Here is an 18,966-nt window from a genome sequence, read left to right on the forward strand (position 1 = left end):
TCTGCCTTTCTCAATAATGCCCCTGCCACCTCCAGAGCGGAAGCCCTGGTGGTGTAGTGGTTAAGAGCTACTGCTGCTAACCAGAAGGTCGGCAGTTCGAATCCACCAGGTGCTCCTTGGAAACTGTGTGGGGCAGTTCTACTCTGTCCTGTGGGGTCACTATGAGTCAGAATCGACTCAGCAGCAACAGGTTTGGTTTTTGTTTTTTGTCTTTTTTTGGGGGGGGTACCTCTAGAGCAAAGCCATCTTACAGGGTCAACTCTCTGACAATAAAAATGTTTACTCCAATCACAACACCCCACATCTCTTGGGCAGGCAAAAACTATTTGGGGAGGGGGAAGTATTTGTTTATTTTGAAAGTGTCCAGAAGCATTCCTGAGAGGGGGGCCAGAGGGAAGGGGAGGCCAGAGACTCACACAGTGACTGGAAAGGAAAGATGGCCCCTTCCCAAGGTGGAACTGCTTGAAACTGCAGCAAGAGGGAAGCCGGTTAGCAGGAGAGATGAACTTGTTGTCTTCAGGCCCTGCCCTTGGGCAGAGGAGCTGCCTGGACACCAAGGGAAAGTTTAGAGCAGTGGGGGCGAGTTGTGGGATCTAGATTCTGCTTCAGTAGAAGGAAGAACTTGCTCACAGGCAGAGCCTTGGTTGTTCACCCAAATGGGGTGGGAGAGCGGGTGGTGTCTAGGGGCTCCCGGATCAACCGAGGTCATGTGTCTGCCCTTTGCTGCAAGGAAGCTTGAGAAATAACCGTTCTGGCTTCTTCTTGAGGGAGCTGGGAATCACAAGTGGGAAATGCCCCCAAACAGGAAGGGTGTGCAAAAGATTCAGGAGGGAACATAGACCGATGTCCTCAAAGGGGCTCCTGAGACTTAGAGCTCTGAGCGTCTACAGGTGGGAGGTCTCAGTCAGCTGAGGAGGTGGCTCCAGAAGCCAGAGTATCCACTAGTCTGATACAAGGACATTGAGCATCTGCAGGTGGTTTTAGGTGGGTTGGTCCACGGACACTTTTTTTTTTTAATGCTGACGGTTTATGTTAATGGACTTCAGGAGTAAAAGAAACCACCATTCCTTCAAACTCTGATTATTAGTGATGATTTTTTTTAAGTTTCTCTTTCAATAGGTACATTTAAATTTTAAGAGTAAGTGTACCTAAAGGAAATAAACTTGTCTGTCTTATTCCCGGGAGCCCTGGTGGCACAATGGTTAAAGGAAGGACTGCTAACTGAAAGGTCGGCAGTTCAAAATCACCAGCGGGTCCCTGGGAAAAAGATGTGGCAGTCTACTTCCGTAGAGATTTGCAGCCTTGGAAACCCTATGGGGTCTCTATGAGTCGAAATTGACTTGAGGACAGTGGGTTCTGGTTTGCTTTTTTTGTTATTGTTGTTCTTGTTCCCTGCTGTATCCCCAGCACCTAAAACAAGACTTGGCAAGTAGTGGGTGCTGAGCAAGGATTTGTGGAAGCGAGGGAAGGAGGGAGGGAGGAAATAATGGTTCAGAGAGATGAAAGAAGGGCAAGATTCAAGAAGGTAGTATGAGGATGGAGGGAGTTAGAAAGTCACTGTTGCAGGAAAATGGGGGGCTGGTTCTCACTTCTATCAGGAAGGAGGCATTCCTCCTCCATGAGACAGGGGAACCCCTGGGGCAGCCCCTTAGGGGGATGGGTGACAAGGAAGTGGAATCTCCCCTCCTTCTCCAACCTCCCAACCAAAACCTCAAACCTTAGGCATTCGTCGCCCGTTTATAGAGCACTTAGCATGCGCTGGAAGCCCTGGTGGCATAGTAGTTAAGAGCTACGGCTGCTAACCAAAAGGTTGGTAGTTCGGATCCACCAGGTGCTCCTTGGAAACCCTATGGGGCGGTTCTACTCTGTCCTATACGGTCGCAATGAGTCAGAATCGACTCAATGGCAGCGAGTTTGGTTTGGTTTTTTGGCATCTGCCAGACACAGTGATAAGTACTTGTGTCCATGAGGTAGGTGATGATGGTGATGATGATGATAGGTCACATTTCTCCAGGGCCCTGTGTGCTTGGGACCATTCTTAGTACTTTACGTTTAACTGTTTAATTGATCACAATATCCTTTTGGGGTAGTGCTATTATGGCCCCCAAGGTCCCTGTGTGGCACAAATGGTTTGGTTTAGCACTAGACTGCTAACCTAAAGTTTGGCAGTTCAAACCTACCCAGCAGCACTGCTGAAGAAAGGCCAGGCAATCTGCTTCTGTAAAGATTACTGCCAAGAAAACTCTATGGAGCAGTTCTACTCTATAACACATGAGGTCGCTATGAGTCAGAATTGACTCAATGGCAACGGATTTGGATTTTTTTTTTTGGTTCATCATGTCCCCCATTTTACAGATGAGATAACTGAGGCCCAGAGAGGTGAGGTGACTTGCCCAAGGCCACACAGCCTGTCAGTGACAAAATTCACTCAGTTTCAGTCTGTTTCTGTCATTTGATACTGAGATTCTTAGACAAAACTTCAGTCTATGGGGGGGTACGGAAAAATGGGGGCAGGAACCTAGTTTTTGTCAGAGCTGATGAATACCTTCCACCCTCAAGAGGAAAACAGGGGAAGAGGCCCTGGCTGGAGATAGGATGAGGAGGAAGAGGACAGAGTCCCGAGGATTGTGGAGAAGTCCTTCCCAATCTTCCAGAATCTTCCGGAGATGTAGACATGGCCGCATCTTGGTGACTGGTTTAGGGGCAGGAATGGGGTGGGAGGGACACTTCTGTGAGCCCAAGGAAGAAAGTGAATTCAAGAGGGGGCCAGATGATTGAAGGGAAGGCACTCTGGGGGGTTAATTACCTAATAGGCTTAATGGTCTGATTAGGCAAGTTTAAGAAGATTGACTTGGGCTCAGGAAATCCCTTAATTCTGAACTCCATCCCCATACCCCTATCTTAACACACCAGGGAACCTAGAACCTTGAATCTTAAGAGACTGGCTGAGATGGGCAGGGTTCCCAATCCTCTGCCGCCTGCCCCCGCTTCCACTTTTACTAGAGCAGTCTCTCTTTAATCTGCTCTGTATCTCCAGGTTTTGTGTTAGATCCTGAAAATAGACTTACTTTCCTTAAAAGGAGTCCCTGGGTGGTACAAACGGTTAATGCGCTCAGCTGCTAGCCAAAAAGTTGGAAGTTCCAGTGTACCCAGAGGCACCCAGAAGAAAGGCCTGGCGACCTACTTCTGAAAAATTAGCCATTGAAAACCCAGTGGAGCACAGTTCTCCTCTGACACACGTGGGGTTGCCGTGAGTCAAAACTGATTTCACAGCAACTGGCTTTTTGCTTTAAAAAAAAAAAAAGGTGAAAACCCATTGGGGGACACCTTAAGAGGTTAAGACCTTAATCTTTGGAGGCAGAATTGCCTGGCTCCTCTTGTCCTTTTTCCAGTGTGTGTGTGTGTGTGCTTTTTTTTTTTTTTTTTTTTGCAGACCAACTATATGCTGGGCACTGTGGCGTCCCTGGACAGAGGGGCGAGCTCTGCTAACATGACCCAAGCAGACCTCAGTGATGAATTGCTCTGAAGGCATAAAACAAGGGGACCCGTCCCATGCTCAGGGTTCAGGAAAAGCTTCGGAGCAGGGATCTGAAGGAGGAGAGGAATTCACTGGGGGAGAGGAGTTCCAGGCAAAGTGAATGTGCAAAGGGCCTGGGGTGGGAGGGAGCAGGAAACAATTAGAAGATGAGAAAGTGAGACTGAAAAGGTGGATGGAGCCAAATCACAACGGTTCCAGAATTTCTACCCTGGGAAGACTTAGCGGCAACAGTTTGGTTACAAGGTAGGAAGAGGTCAGGGACCTGCTCGAGGCTGCATTCGCAGAATACTATACACATGGCCAAGAAAACATCATTGATCCATAACAAAGAATGGCCAAAGCCCCACAAGCCCACCTTGGCACCGCCTCTAGGTCTTCTACGCCAACCCTGGTCATGTTGCTGTTTAGCCACCAGCAGTAGGGGGTGATAAGCAAGAGAGGGCCAAGGCTGAAACACAACTGAGTTCAAATCTCAGCCCAGGAATTGTCTGAAGGTGTGAACTTGAGCTGGTGCCTTCACTTCTCTGTGCCCTTCTATGCCTCAGTTTCCTCTTCTGTAACAATGGAGATCATTCTACCCACCTCACTAGGAGGCTGCACAAGTCAAAGAAATTGAGCTTGCAAAGCACTCAGTGCAGTGCTGGGTCAAGGCTGAGTGTTGAGAGCATCCCCAGAGTCCAGCCCTTCTCACCCCTCCATGGTTTCCTCCAGTTGGAACTGCTGTCACCTCCTACCTGGACCACTGCAGTCGCCTCCTCTCTGGGTTCCCTGCTTCCATCCTTGCCCCCGCAGTCTGATCCCCTCATGGTTGTCAGAGGAATCCTCTTGAACCTACATCAGATTCCATCCCTCCTTTGCTCAGAGCCCTCCTGTGGCTCCTGTCTCACTTGATGTAAAAATCAAAGACCACACCATGGCCCACAGGACTCAACATACCTGTCTTTCTCACCACCACCTGGTTACCTCTCTGCCCTCATCTCTCCACCCTCCCCCTTGCTCACTGTGTTCCAGCCTCGCCAGCCTCCTCACTCTCCCTGGACACCCACAAGGCCAAAAATCCTGGCAGCCAGGGACCCAGTAGTCCGGTGTTTGTGGATGTGGGGATATGGATGACCTGTTTGCCACGCAGGCACAATCCTACCCCAGGCCCTTTGCATGTGTTCCCCCTCCACATAATCACGTGGTTCCTTCCATTCCCTTCCCTCCTTCATAGCCTGGAGACAGTATATCATAGTAGTTAAGAGCACAGACTCTGGAGACAGACTCCCTGAGACCCAGTTGCCGTCTAGTAGACTCCAACTCACGGCGACCCCACGGATGTCAGAGTAGAACTGTGCTCCATAAGGTTTCCAACGTCTGATCTTTCAGAAGTAGATCACCAGGTCTTTCTTCCAGGGTGCCCCTGAGTGCACTCAAACCTCCAAGCTTTGAGTTAGCAGCCAAGTGCATTAACCATTTGTACCACCCGGGGACTCCCAGGGTTGGGTTCAAATCTCAGCTCTGCTACTTAGCAGCTATGTGAACTTTGGCAATTTCTTCACCTTTGTTTCCTCATAGTAGGATGGGTTTTAAAAATAGGACCTCCCTCATAGGATCAATGTGAAGATTAAAAGAACTGGTATTTGTAAAGTACAGGAAATAGTTGCTATCGTTAGGGGCCCTTGAGTGGGTTCTGACTCACAGTAACCCTATGTACAACAGAATGAAACACTGCCCAGTCCTGCGCCATCCTCACAATCGTTGTCGTGCTTGAGCCCCTTGTTGCAGCCACTGTGTCGATTCATCTCGTTAAGAGTCTTCCTCTTTTTTGCTTACCCTCTACTTTACCGAGCATGATGTCCTTCTCCAGGGACTGACCCCTCCTGATAACATGTCCAAAGTATGTGAGACAAAGTCTCACTGTCATTTCTTCTAAGGAGCTTTCTGGTTGTACTTCTTCCAAGACAAATTAGTTTGTTTTTTTGGCAAGAAATAGTCTATCATATATTAGGTATGATAGGTTGTTGTTAGGTGCCATCAAGTCTGTTCCAACTTATAGTGACCCTGTGTATAATAGAATGAAACGTTACCCAGTCCTACACCATCCTCACAGTAGTAGGCGATGTTTGAGCCCATTGTTCCAGCCACTGTGTCAACCCATCTCCTTGAGGGTCTTCCTCTTTTTCAAGGACCCTCTATCAGGTATGATGTCGTTCTCCAGGGACTGATCCCTCCTGATATTGTGTCCAAAGTAACTGAGACAAAATCTCACCATCCGGGCTTTTAAGGGGCATTCTGACTGTACTTCTTCCAAGGCACATTTCAGGGAGTCAGACTCCAGCCATACCAGCCTCCTCACTCTCTCTGGAGCGCCAGGCACGATCCTACCCCGGGGCCTTTGCACTTGCCCTTCCTCCACATAACCACGTGGTTCCTTCCATTCCCTTCCCTCTGTACGGGGTAGGATTGTGCCTGGTGTTCCAGGGAGAGTGAGGAGGCTGGTGTGGCTAGAGCACAGTGAGCAAGGTGTGGGTGGGGGAGTGGGAGAAGACGAGGGCAGAGAGGGGACCAGGTGGTGATGAGGGAGACAGATAGGTTGAGTCCTTTGATTTTTACACCAAGTGAGACAGGAGCCACAGGAGGGCTCTGAGCAACCCAGTGTACAGCTGCAGAAGGAGCGTTTGATAAATAAAGAATGCTGTGTTCATGGGGAGGACTTTCCTGCTCACCGTATCCAACACAACAGCCCCCTCCACTCTCCACTCCCTTTTCTGCCTCTTTTTGGTTTCTTAGTACTTACCACCATCTGACATAAAATGGATTGTCTGTCTCCCCCGCTCTAGAAGAATCTAGCTGGGCAAGCTCTTGGCTGAATTACGGACGCTCTTTTGGCCTTATTTTCCTCACTTGCCCAAGGGAGCAGGGAGCTTTGTCTGCCTCTGTCGTGGCTGTTTCACTAGAAGGGTGCCCCGCGTGTTGCAGGTGCTTAGTAAATATTTGTTGAATCAATGAATGAAGATCTTTTCTTTTTAATTAAAAATTTTTTATTTATTTTGTTGTTGTTGAGAATATGCACAGCAAAACACACACCAGTTCGACCGTTTCTACCTGTGCAATTCAGTGATATTGATGACATTGTTCGAGTTGTGCAAACGTTCTCAACCTCCTTTTCTGAGTTGTTCCTCCCCCACTAACATAAACTCACCGCCCCCTAAGGTTCATACCTAAACTTTTGAGTTGCTGCTGTCAATTTGATCCCGTATAGACAGTTCTTAAAAGAGCTTAATGCTCAAGGCAGACCTTTTCTACTAATTAAGCTAAACTTGGTTGGTTTTAAGGAGCCCTGGTGGCAGAGTGGTTAAGCATTCGGCTGCTAAGGGAAAGAAGGGTCGATGGTTCGAACCCACCAGCCGCTCCCTGGGAAAAAAATGTGACATTCTGCTTCCCTAAAGATAACCCTACGGGGCAGCTCTCCTCTGTCCGTTGGGGTCGCTATGAGCCGGAATCAACTCGACAGCAGTGGGTTTAGTTTCGGTTTTTTATCATTTGGTTTTAAAGCGCATTCTGTGTCTGACTCTCCTTGATGCTGTTTCCACGCTCTTTGTTCCTTTGGTGGCTGTGGTCCCGGTGGCTTCCGAAGGCCACCCGTCCCAGCTTCCCTGGAGGAGGAGGGTCAGCACCTTCGGAAGGTGAGGCCCTCTCCCCCTCTGACTCCCACCCTGTGTGCCCCCGCAGAGGAAGGCGAATACTTCCTGAAGGTGCTGATCCCCAGCTACGCGGCGGGCTCCATCATTGGCAAGGGCGGGCAGACCATCGTACAGCTGCAAAAGGAGACGGGGGCCACCATCAAGCTCTCCAAGTCCAAAGACTTCTACCCTGGTGAGCCGCACCCGGGCTCTGCCCGAAGGCCTCCCCTGCCTCCCGCCCCCCCACCCAGCCCTGGATGGGGGGAAGGGCTCCCTAGGGGCAGTGAGGGCGGTGGGGGTGCCCCTCCCTCCCAAGGGGACAGAGCTGCCCCCAGCCTGAGGGGCCAGGCCCGAGCAGATGGGGGTGGGGGTAGGGCAAGACAATAGGCCTGCTGCATATTCATGAGCTCATTTGCATGATGTGCTGGCAGATGTGCCCCTTCCCACACACCTGCCCCCTCGGGTCAGCTGGAGGAACTGGGAGGAGAGAGGCAGGTGTCAGGGTGTCCCTGGGGCTGAAGGGTAGCCACCCATGTTATACACACCTCTCTCCTTTCCCCTTGTTCTTTCCTTTTGGATTTCTCACTCACCCTTTGGATTTCTGTCATCCTATCTTGGCCAATCTCAGTCTCACTGATGTCTCACAGATGTCTCGTCTCTGTGCTTCTTCATGTGTCCCTTTCTCCTTTTGTTTCTGACTTTCCCATCTCTCGTTCCCTTAATCTCCATCCCCATCAGTCTCCCTGCCTCTCTCCCTGCTTCTCTCTCTCTGTGTCTGTCTCTCTATCTCTCAGGTTCTGTCTGTGTCTCTCCATCTCCCATTCTCTTGGTTTCCCATTCCTATCTGCCCCGTCGCTACTTTTCTTACTCCCTGCCCCCCTTCCCTCCCTTCCTGTCTTCCTATCTCTCTCCCCCTCTTTTCCATTCCCTCCCTCACTCACACTCTCCCACTTTTTTTTCCTCTGTCTCTCTGAACTCGCTCACTCATTCAGTCATCCATTCAACACGTATTTAGTGAGCCCCCTCAATGAAGTCATTCTCTGGTTGGGCTGCCTCTCCTTTCTTTCTGCTTCCTCTTGCCCATCTCTCCCTGCCTCCCTTTACGAGTCTATCTCCAAGGTCTCAGCTTCCTCCTTTTTTGATTTCTCCAAACCTGGCTCGTTTTCTGCCTCTCCCCCAGCTCCATCTCTCTCCCCCAACTATCCACTAGTTGCTGTGGAGTTGACTCTGACGTGTAGTGACTGATCTCATGTATGTCAGAGTAGAACTGTGCTCCACAGAGTTTTCGGTGGCTGATTTTTCAGAAGCAGATCACCAGGTCTTTCTTCCAAGGTGCTTCTGAGTAGACTCGAACCTCCAACCTTTTGGTTAGCAGCTGAGCACTTAACCATTTGTGCCACCCAGGGACTCCCGAACTGCCCATAAACTGTTCAAGGCCCCACCGCTCTCTCTCATCCCCCTCAGTACGTCCCTCCTGAGACCAGTGCCTGAGCCTTGGCATCTAGGAATGCAATGAAGGTCCCCGGGTTGCATCTTTGCTTTAGCGCTGGTGCTGGCTCATCCTTAATCCCCTAGGATTTTTTAGGTCAAACAACAGAGCCAGAGTCCAGAGTCAGGACACATACACACACACATATCTCTCTCTCTCTGTCCCCACCTCCCATCTCACTAAGCAGCTTTGGCAAGAGGTTTAGAGAAAAGTCCAGGGAACCAGGCACACCCCCTCCCCTTCTTGTCCACCCTGGCCCAGTTTCCCTCACACCACTCTAGTCCACGAAATACAGATCAGACCTCTGCTTGGGACATTCATCCACGGACATTTGGTTCTTTGCCTGTGGATCACATTCTGTGGCATAAGACCATGTCATCTCAACGCACCCAATAGCCCGGGCAGCTGAAAACCCCAAAGGGTGGGACAAACACTATTCAGGCAAACAAGATAAGCCAGCACATCTCCCCAGGCCCACTACTGACATAGAGCTTCCAGATCAAAGAACCCTGGCTGTCTCCTGACTTAGAGATGCAAAACACAGCCCCTACATCCTAGTCCTGTCCCTGGGACCTCCCAGGACCCACAGGAGCACAGGAAACAGAGATGCTACTGCATGAGACAAAGAGCATGTTTCCCTCCACCCCAGGGTGACACCTTTTCATTCATTCATTCATTTAGCACATACTCTCTGAGCATCTCCTCAGAGCCACCCTGAGCTGGACAGAGCTGGACACAGCGGTGACTGAGACAGCTCCAGCCTTGCCCTCATGGATCTCACAGCCCCATGGGGAGACGGATACTGGTGATGATGCAGAGCTGTCAGGGCTGGGACGGGGAAGCCGAGACAAGGCACCTGGCCCAGCCTGGGGTCTCAGGGAAGGGTTTCTGAAGGAAGAGCCAGAAGGATATGTAAGAGTGAGCTAGAGAGAAAGCAGGAAAGGGAGCTCCAGGAAGATGAGCTAGTGTGTTTAAAGGCAGGGAGAGTGATCTGTGCAGTGTGGCCCAAGCAAGCACAGGGAACAGATGAGAAATGACAGTGGAGAAGTTGAAAGGGTCCTCTGTGCCTGGTAAGTTCACACACACACACACACACACACACACACACACACCCCACTTGTCTATTACCTGAAATAAAAACCTGACCCTTAGCGCCAAGCAAGGGGCTGAGATACTGCAAAACACACAAAGGGCGTCCCCTCCCCGATGCATGAACCCCCAAACTCCAGATTTAATCCTTTCAGGTCATACACAGAGACCTAGAAGGAGGCAGGTACCTGCCCAAGGCTGGGCAGACTCCTGTGTACCAGCCCAGACCACCTTCAAAGAACCAAACCTGTTGTTGTTGATCCTCACTCATAGCAACCCCATGTGTTACAGAGTAAAACCGAACTCCATGGGGTTTTCTTGGCTGTAATCTTTATGGAAGGAGACTGCCAGGCCTTTCTTGCATGGCACCGCGTGGCAAGTTTGAACCGCCAACCTTTGGGTTAGTATCAAGTGCAAACCATTTGCACCACCCAGGGACCTCAGACCACCATAGCGATCCTTAAAACAGCTTCTGATTTGGAGCATCCATCTGAAGCTACAGACCCCATCCTGGGAAGAAAAGCACAGACACACACACTTTAAAAAAAAAAAAATTGTATTGATTTATAACATGCTTGCACCAAAGTGCAAAATCTTGAGACTATTTAATAAATTCATACATACTCATTTTTTAATATCAAAAATGTAAAACCAAAACTACAGTCATCATACACCTCCCCCCTACGCACAAGCGCATTTAAAGCAAACCACTCCACACACCCCATAATTTTGCACAGGGTAGTTTGTGCTCGACTGCTAACCTAAAGGTTAGTGGTTTGAACCTCGGAAGGAGGCAATCTACCTCCATGAAGAGTACAGCAGCTCTACTCTGTGATGCATGAGGTCATCATGAGTTGGAATCGATGGCCACTAACAACAGCAGGCTTGGAAGCCAGACACTTGGGTGTGAAACCCAGATCTTTCTGAGTAAACTTGGCCAAATCCCTTACCCTCTCTGTGCCTCAGTGTCCTTAGCAGTAAATCAGGGATAATAATATTGCCTACCTCATATAGTAAGCGATTAATATATGTAAAGTACTTAGAAGGGTGCCTGGCATATGGTGTTATATAAGCCTCAGCTGTTATTATTAGACATTCTTTCAAGGTTTAACTGAGTCCCCCCCAAAGCCCCTGTGGCCCCCAGGTTAAGAATTACAAAGGGGGGCTGGTGATAACAGACTTCCTGAGCTGAAAAAAAGTTCAGCAGAGACTGAGAACCTGGCCACTTTGGCAGGGCTCTCCCTGGGGCTTCCCCCTCCCCCACCTGCCCCCAGTTTCCAACCTGCCCCACACCCTTTCCTATTTACACCCCAGCCAGAGACAGCCTGCATGCTGACTCACCCTTGGCTCAGACCAAGCCATTGTTCAGGGTTGGGGAGGCAAGAGGGAGGAACAGTGGCCCAAAGGAGGTGGGGGATGTCAACCGCACAAGTGACCCACAGACAGTGACACCCAGACACATGGCGAGGCTGGGATGCCAGGCTGGGAAATGGCAGGCGATGCTTTCAGGACGCTAGACACTCACCCCCAAGTGTCCCAGACACTTGGGAGGCACGGGAGGCTGGCGCATGGACACAGGGAACTAACTGGGTCCTGCCCAAGGAGACACACACTCAGTCCACACACAAAACTGGCCCAGGCTCACCAAGGCACTCACGTTCTCCCACGTACCAGACATGGTAGAGTCTTGTTTGTCTCTCTGTTCTTCATATACTCAGACACACATGCACGAACACATCTGCTATCCAGTCTTCCATACTGACCCCTGAGTCTGTCTCTCTCTCTTTACACACACATACATCTCCCCTGTCTCTCTCTCACAGACACACAGACACATACACTCACAACACATGTACTCCTTGCCTATCTGTCTCTCTCTGCTTATATATATACATATATACGTGGGTGTGTATACATATATATATGTGTGTGTGTGCGTGTGAATATATATATATAACCAAACTTGCTGCCATTGAGTCAATTCTGACTCATAGGAACCATATAGGATGCAAGTAGGACTGCCCCATAGGGTTTCCATGGAGCACCTGGTGGATCCGAACTGCCAACCTTTTGGTTAGCAGCCGAACTCTTAACCACTGTGCCACTAGGGTTTCCATATATGTATATTATATGTATGTCTGTCTCTGACACACTCACAACACACACACCCCTGTCCTATCTCTACCCACTCTCTTTCTCACACACAGATACACACACATTCACACTCACAACACACACACCCCTGTCCTGTCTCTCTCTCTGTTTTATACACATACACATACAACCCTCTGTCATAGAGTCTTGCCTGTCTGTCTCCTATACACAAACTACACGCATACTCACACATACCACATACCAGTCGCCCAAATAGTCTTAAGAACATCTAGAGGGGGTGATTGTCCCTCTCTTCCATTTACACACATGGACACACACACATAAGCAGACGAACACAATCCGACAGTCTCAACGTGGTGAACGTTCATCTTCCAGCCTCAGTGCCACTTAGTAAGACTCTTTGTTTCTTTCTCGCAAACTCTCACGTACACTCAGCTCCATCTCACAAATAGCATGCAAGACTCACATCACCGTGGTGACACCCAGGGTCTTTCCCCTACACCAGGGCCCACACAAACATCTTCACTTGAATCACTGTGTCACAGGGTTTGTTAAGATCTCAGCCTCTCCTGCTCTTTCTCTTCTATGTACAAACACAGATAAAGGTAAGCTATCGGTCCCACCAAATACACACACAAACACACAAGCCAGTTGCCCACTCTGCCTCTTGGAGGTACATACTCTCTCCCATGCACGGACATCCTAACACCACCCAGAGTTAGCTTCTTTCCTCCCCCGCCCCTTCTGTCTCTCTCTCTCTCTCTTTTACTCACACACACACACACACACACACACACACACGCACGCAAACGCACACGAAGGAGAAAGATGCCCAGGTCAGGACCGCAGCCAATATCTGGTGAATCTCCTCCAGCCCACCCTTCTTTCCTGGTCCCCTAGTCCCCGCTCCCCCACTCATTGCCTTTGACCCACCTTACCCTCCCCTTTCCACACCCCTGCCCTCCCCCACCCCTCAGCCTTCCATCTGGTGGGTCCAGGCAGCCACTCAGACCTCTCTTCCACCTCCCCCATCCCCCAGCTCTTCCCCATCCTCTCCAAAAGCCCAGAGGCCTTCGCTGCAGGCTTTCAGGGATTGCCATGGCAACGGGGCCTCGTCCCTCATCCCCCTGGGGGTGGGCTGAGGACCCGGCCAGCCAGACCGATTAGGGGGTTCCAGTTACTGTGGCAACCATTGCAGGCCTGAGCTCACTGCTCCTAGAAGGAGGGGGACAGTGAGTGAATGGTTGCCAAAGCAACCGGGAGCCGGCAAGGACTGGGAAGGGGCAGCTGAGCCCTGTCTCCCCCTGCCCAGGGCTGCTGCGGGCATCATAAAGCGCTTAAGCATCATTCTTCTATCCCCTGGCATTGTTTTAGGCAAAGGAGATGAAGTGCAGATTATAAAACAGGGATTCCACTCATTCTCCCAGCTGCCAGTCGTGGCTTGGGAGCCCATGCCAGCTTGCCCAGGCTCCCTGTGTGAACTAGGGCTAGTCAGGTCCACTCTCTGGACCTCAGTTATCCCCTTCCATTCAATGGGGCCTGTCTCAGAAGAAAGGCCTGGCAATCTACATTTGGAAAACTCAGCCATTGAAAACTCCATGGAGCACAGATCTACTCTGACACACAAGGGGTTGCCATGAGTTGGGGTCACTCAGGAATGTCATCATTCCTGTCTGATGGATGTGTCTGCCCTCTCTCTTCCTGCTCAACAGGAACCACAGAGCGGGTGTGCCTAGTACAGGGCACAGCAGAGGCCTTGAATGCTGTGCACAGCTTTATTGCTGAGAAGGTCCGAGAAATTCCTCAAGCGATGACCAAGCCTGAAGTGGTCAACATCCTTCAGCCCCAAACCACGATGAACCCCGACAGAGCCAAGCAGGTCAGCTGGGGCAAACTGGGTTGCTGTAATGCTGGTGACATTTGGGAGGAATCCCTTCTCCAACATCATTGGGTTACCATGGGAGTTCAGTGGGATAGTGCCTATAAAAAGTTTGTCAGTCAATACATGGTAATGTTTAGTACAATGAGGAGTCCTGGGGGTGCAATGGTTAAGCATGCATCTGCTAACAGAAAAGGTTGGCAGTTCGAACCCACCAGTTGCTCTGTGGGAGAAAGATGTAGCCATCTGCTTCTGTAAGGATTACAGCCTTGGGAACCATATAGGGCAGTTCTGCTCTGCCTCAAAGGGTCACTTTGAGTCAGAATCAACTCATTGGCAACAGCTTTTATTATTATTAGCAAGTCAGCCCTAATAGAAAAGATTCCAGGCCTCTTGGAGTTGGCTTGATTCAGAAGGGGAGTGAAGGTTTGAGAAAATTTGGCCCAGAGCCCCCACTTATTCCTCTTTCCTGGGATTCTCTAGATCCTCCTCTCCCCTCCACCACATCCCATTGTCTCTCTGAGCAACCTGCCTCCCACTTCCTGTTCTCGCCGGAAGTGACCTCAGTGACAGCTCAGCCACAACCAGAAGAGTTTAGAAATGGTCCGTCATACTCCCCCCTCGTCTTCCATTAATTACTGTATAGGGGTAGTCACCACTTTGGAGAAAGGGCCATTAGCGGGTCCTGGGGCGGGTCCTTCTCCTACACAGCCCTTCCTAGGAAGACAGAGAGCAGCGCCTCCCCGTTGCCTCAGTTACCGGGAAGCGGAGGCATAGGGGCGTGGCAGGGAGGGGACCAATCGCTTCCCGGGACTCTTCGGTTGCCATGACGACGGCGCGCAAGGGGCAGGTGGGCTCACGGCAAGGCCCCTGGCGGCGTGGTCCTGACCCGGTGGGAGATGAAGTGGGAGGGAAACGCGGGGCTGGCTGCGCGTGCTTTCGGTTTCCTCTCTCCTTCCTGCTGCCATACACATGCGCACTCGTCGCAAAGGGGCGAGAAGTCCGGGCTGGTGGGCAGGCCATTTGCAAGAGTTCCTAATGTCAGCCTAGAGGCAAAGACAGGAGAAACGGCCTTGGTAAAAGGGATCTGGAATTCTGGGATCCTGTCTTTGCCACGAAGTGGAGCAGACTATGGGTCTGAGTCCCCCCAGCCTCTCGGCGGAATGGTGGGCGGAGAGCCCTAGAGGAGTATTCCAAAAAGATTGCGGGTTTGGGGGGTGGAGCACAGCTGCTGTCCTCGGTGCTGAAGCGTCTCTGTTCACTCTTGCTGCCCCTCCAGGGCTCTCCTGAATACCTTCCCACCAGCTTACTCACAGTTTACAGGGAGGACAGGGCATCGCCTCTTCTGCCTTGATCATGGCCACAGGGGGCTCTGGATTCATCGTGGAGAGTTTGTGGTTGTTGCAGGGAAAATAGGGTCAGCACTATCTGTGCCTGAGTCTCCCACTCCCACCCCGAATCCAGAGGATTCTGAAATAGTCGATCAGAAAGATCATAGAACCCGGATTTGTCCTCTGCCTTTTACTCCACATGTTCCAAAGAATGAGAAAGATAATGGTCGAAGGCTAAGGCTCTACAGCCAGAGGTTAAGTCCTACTTACTCCGTACCTATGTGACCTTGAACAAGTGGCTTGATTGTCTCATTACCTCATTTTTCTCAGCTGTTAAATGGGATTCATTATGTTACCTACTTAAGGGTGGTGGTTAGTGTTTATTGATGCTTGAAAAACACTTAGCAGCTGTGTCTAGTGCATAGAAAGTTCTTCAAACAAGTTAGCTGTTGTTATTGGATTTTGGGGTCAGGAGACATCTACTCCCTTTTATGCTTTGGTTTCACTGTGTTATTCTGGACCCCCTTCCCTTCTCTATTCCTCAGTTTCCCTTTCTGTACAGTGTGTCCCCTGGACCAAACCAAGGAATATAAATTGGAATGCCTGCAGACTCCAGGAAGGGAACATAAAGGATTGAGGACCAACCTCTAGAGAGCGTTCACCATCCCTAAAGGGGGCAGCTGTCACTCAGCTGCAGCTGATTCTTGTCTTTTGGGAATGTGGACATGCTGTGACCATATCTTCCAAATTTTTTAAAATAAACCAGAAATCTTTTAAATAAACCGATTTTAAAAGCTTGGGTCAGTTTTTAAAACACTATGTGGACCAATGAAAACATGGCTGTGGGTCAGTTGTGGCCAGAGTGTCACCAGTTTGCCACCTCTGGGATAAACTAGTAGCTCTCAGCCCTGGCTGGCGTCTGAGTCATCTAGTTAGCTTAAAATGCAGATTCCTGGATCCCAGCCCAGAGCCACTAAATCAGAACTTCTGAGGGTAAAGCCTGGGAATCTGAGCATGTACCCTGTCGTAGGAGCAGATCATGCCTCTACTAGTCACTCCTTTGTGTCCTTGAGCAAGTTCTTAACCTCTCTGTGCTTCCATTTCCCAATTTATAAAAATGTGATAAATGTACCTACCTTATAGAATTATTGTGAAGATTAAACAAGTTACTATATGAAAGGTTTAGAAAAGTGCCTGGCAACTGACAAGCACTGTGTTGGATGTTGTTACTGCTGCTGCTGCTGTTATTATTATTTGAAGATCTCCACAGGCTTGCAAATCACTGGTGCAGGTGGTCTCTGAGGCCTCTCTGGCTCTAAAATTCCTATGGTTCTATGACTTTGTGATTCCAAGGTTCTAGGCCTGTATTGGAGTCTCTGGGTGGTGCAAATGGTTAAGTGCTTGACTACTAGCCAAAAGATTGGTGGTTCAAACCGCCCCCCCCAGAGGCACTCGGGAGACAGGCCTGGCAATCTGCTTCCAAGAGGTCACAGCCTTGAAAACCCCATGGAGCAGTTCTGCTCTGCACACCTGGGGTTGCCATAGGTTGGAGCCAACTCTACAGCAACTAACAACAACATCAACAACCAGCATAGATGACTCTAGGATTCCGCTCTTCTGATACCCTGGGACTCCGGGATTCCATGGCTCTGTACCTGCAGTTCTCTCCAAAATGCTGTGGTTCTACAGTTTGGACTCTGTTAATAAGATATCTGTCATTTCCTGAGGGCTTACCATGTGCCACAGCCCTGGTGGTGCCAAAAGGTTAGCAGTCCCAATCCACCAGCCACTCCTTGGAAACCATAAGGGACAGTTCTACTCTGTCCTGTAGGGTCACTTGGAGTTGGAATCAACTCAACGGCAAGGGGTAGGGTCGGCACCATATGCTAAGCACTGGGTAGTCGTTTTACTCATTGAATATTCCCAATAATTGTAGGAGGTAGGTGTGATTATAAGGGAACAGTGTGCAGTTTAGTGGTAGAATTCTTGCTTTCCATGTGGGAGACGCAGGTTCGATTCCCAGCAATGCATCTCATACACAGCCGCCACCCATCTGTCAAGGAAGGCTTGTATGTTGCTGTGGTGCTGAACACGTTTTAGCAAAGCTTCCAGACTAAGACAGACTAGGAACAAAGGCCTGGTTATCTAATTCCAAAAATCAGCCAGTGAAAGCCCCGTGGATCACAGTGGTCCAGTCCTATTGCACATGGGGCCAACTCAGCAGCAGCTAACAACAAAATGTGATTATACCAACATTGGAGACAAGGAGATTGAGGCACAAAGAGGAGTGAAGACATTTGCCCAAAATCATGTAGTTATTAAATAGTAAACTAGAATTTGGACCCTGCTATGTTGAAAAAAAGGAAACCCTGGTGGCGTAGTGGTTAAGTGCTATGGCTGCTAACCAAAAGGTCGGTAGTTTGAACCCGCCAGGCGCTCCTTGGAAACTCCAGGGGGCAGTTCTACTCTGTCCTATTGGGTTACTATGAGTCGGAATCGACTCGATGGCAGTGGGTTTAGTTTTTAGTTTATGTTGAAAAAACAGCAACAACCACCCTGCTGCTAGCCGTGGTTGTGTTGTCAAGCTTACACTGAATTATTACCACTGGGCAGGGCACTAGTATCTCAGTGAATACTCCCCAAAACCATATGGATCATGAATGATATGCCCATTTTACAGATGTGGAAAAAAGAGGCTCAAAAGAGTGAAATGACTACCTTACTCAGCTCGGAAGTGGCAGCTGTGGGATTTTTTTTTTAATCTTTTTTCCCCCCCACATGATCAGCCAGTTGTCTCCAAACCCTCTCTGGGATAATCCATCCTTCCCCACTCCTCTGCAATGCCACATCACGTACTAAATATCTCTTTACTCTTAGGTCTGCTTCTGTGTGTGTTTTTCTATCCCCTTCGCTTGTCAGGCTGTTCTGTATTTTCTGGCGATTTCTTTAAAATAGCAACTTTATTGAGACATAATTCACATACTATAAAGTTTGCCATTTTAAAGCATATAATTCAGTGGCTTTTCAATATATTCACAAAGTTGTGCATCCATCACCACTATCTAATTCTAGAACGTTCTCTTCATCCCAAAAATATACCCTATACCCGTGAGCAGCCATATATCACTCCCCCCAGTCCTACCAGCCCCTGGGAACCATTAATCTACCTTTGAACTCTACAAAAAAACCTGTTGGCCGTCGAGTCACTTCCAACTCCCAACGACCCTATAGGACAGAGTAGAACTGCCCCATGGGGTTTCCAGGGAGCACCTGGTGGATTTGAACTATTGATCCTTTGATTAGCAGCCAAGTTCTTAACCATTACGCCACCAGGGCTTCTTGGTCTCTCTAAATCTGCCTATTCTGGACATTTCGTAGAAATGGAATCATATGGTATGCGGCCTTTTGTGTCTGGTGTCTTTCACTTAGCACAGTGTTTTCAAGGTTCATTCATATTGTTGCATGTATTGTGTGTTCATTTTCTCTATGGCAGAATAATACACCACTGTTTGGATCTACCACCTTATGCTTATCCACTCATCAGTTGATAGACATTTGGGTTGTTTCCACTTTTGAGCTATTGTGAATTGTGCTGCTATGAACATTCATGTACGACCTTTTGTGTTGACACATGTTTTCAGTTCTTTTGAGTATACACGTAAGAGTGGAATTGCGGGGTGATGTGGTAATAGGGTCACTATGGGTCGGAATCAACTCAATGGCAACAGATTTGTTTTTTGTTTGTTTGTTTGGTTTATGATGACTCTGTCCGGTAGATTTACCCTGTTATATATGGTCGCTATGAGTCAGAATCAACTCGATGGCACGTGGTAACAACAACATAGTAACTCTACATTTAA

The 18,966-nt window shown here is 49.3% G+C and overlaps 1 protein-coding gene across 1 annotated transcript in view; it reads left to right on the plus strand.

The window, feature by feature from the left end:
* NOVA2 (NOVA alternative splicing regulator 2) overlaps nucleotides 1-18,966 on the plus strand; it is a 35,955-nt gene that overhangs the window by 5,747 nt on the left and 11,242 nt on the right. The window contains exons 2-3 of the mRNA XM_049902417.1: nucleotides 7,253-7,396; nucleotides 13,609-13,775. Coding sequence (XP_049758374.1) covers nucleotides 7,253-7,396; nucleotides 13,609-13,775 — 311 coding nt within the window. The remainder of the gene's footprint in view (nucleotides 1-7,252; nucleotides 7,397-13,608; nucleotides 13,776-18,966) is intronic.

The sequence above is a fragment of the Elephas maximus genome, chromosome 11 (assembly GCF_024166365.1).
Source record: "Elephas maximus indicus isolate mEleMax1 chromosome 11, mEleMax1 primary haplotype, whole genome shotgun sequence".
Classification (NCBI taxonomy): domain Eukaryota; kingdom Metazoa; phylum Chordata; class Mammalia; order Proboscidea; family Elephantidae; genus Elephas; species Elephas maximus.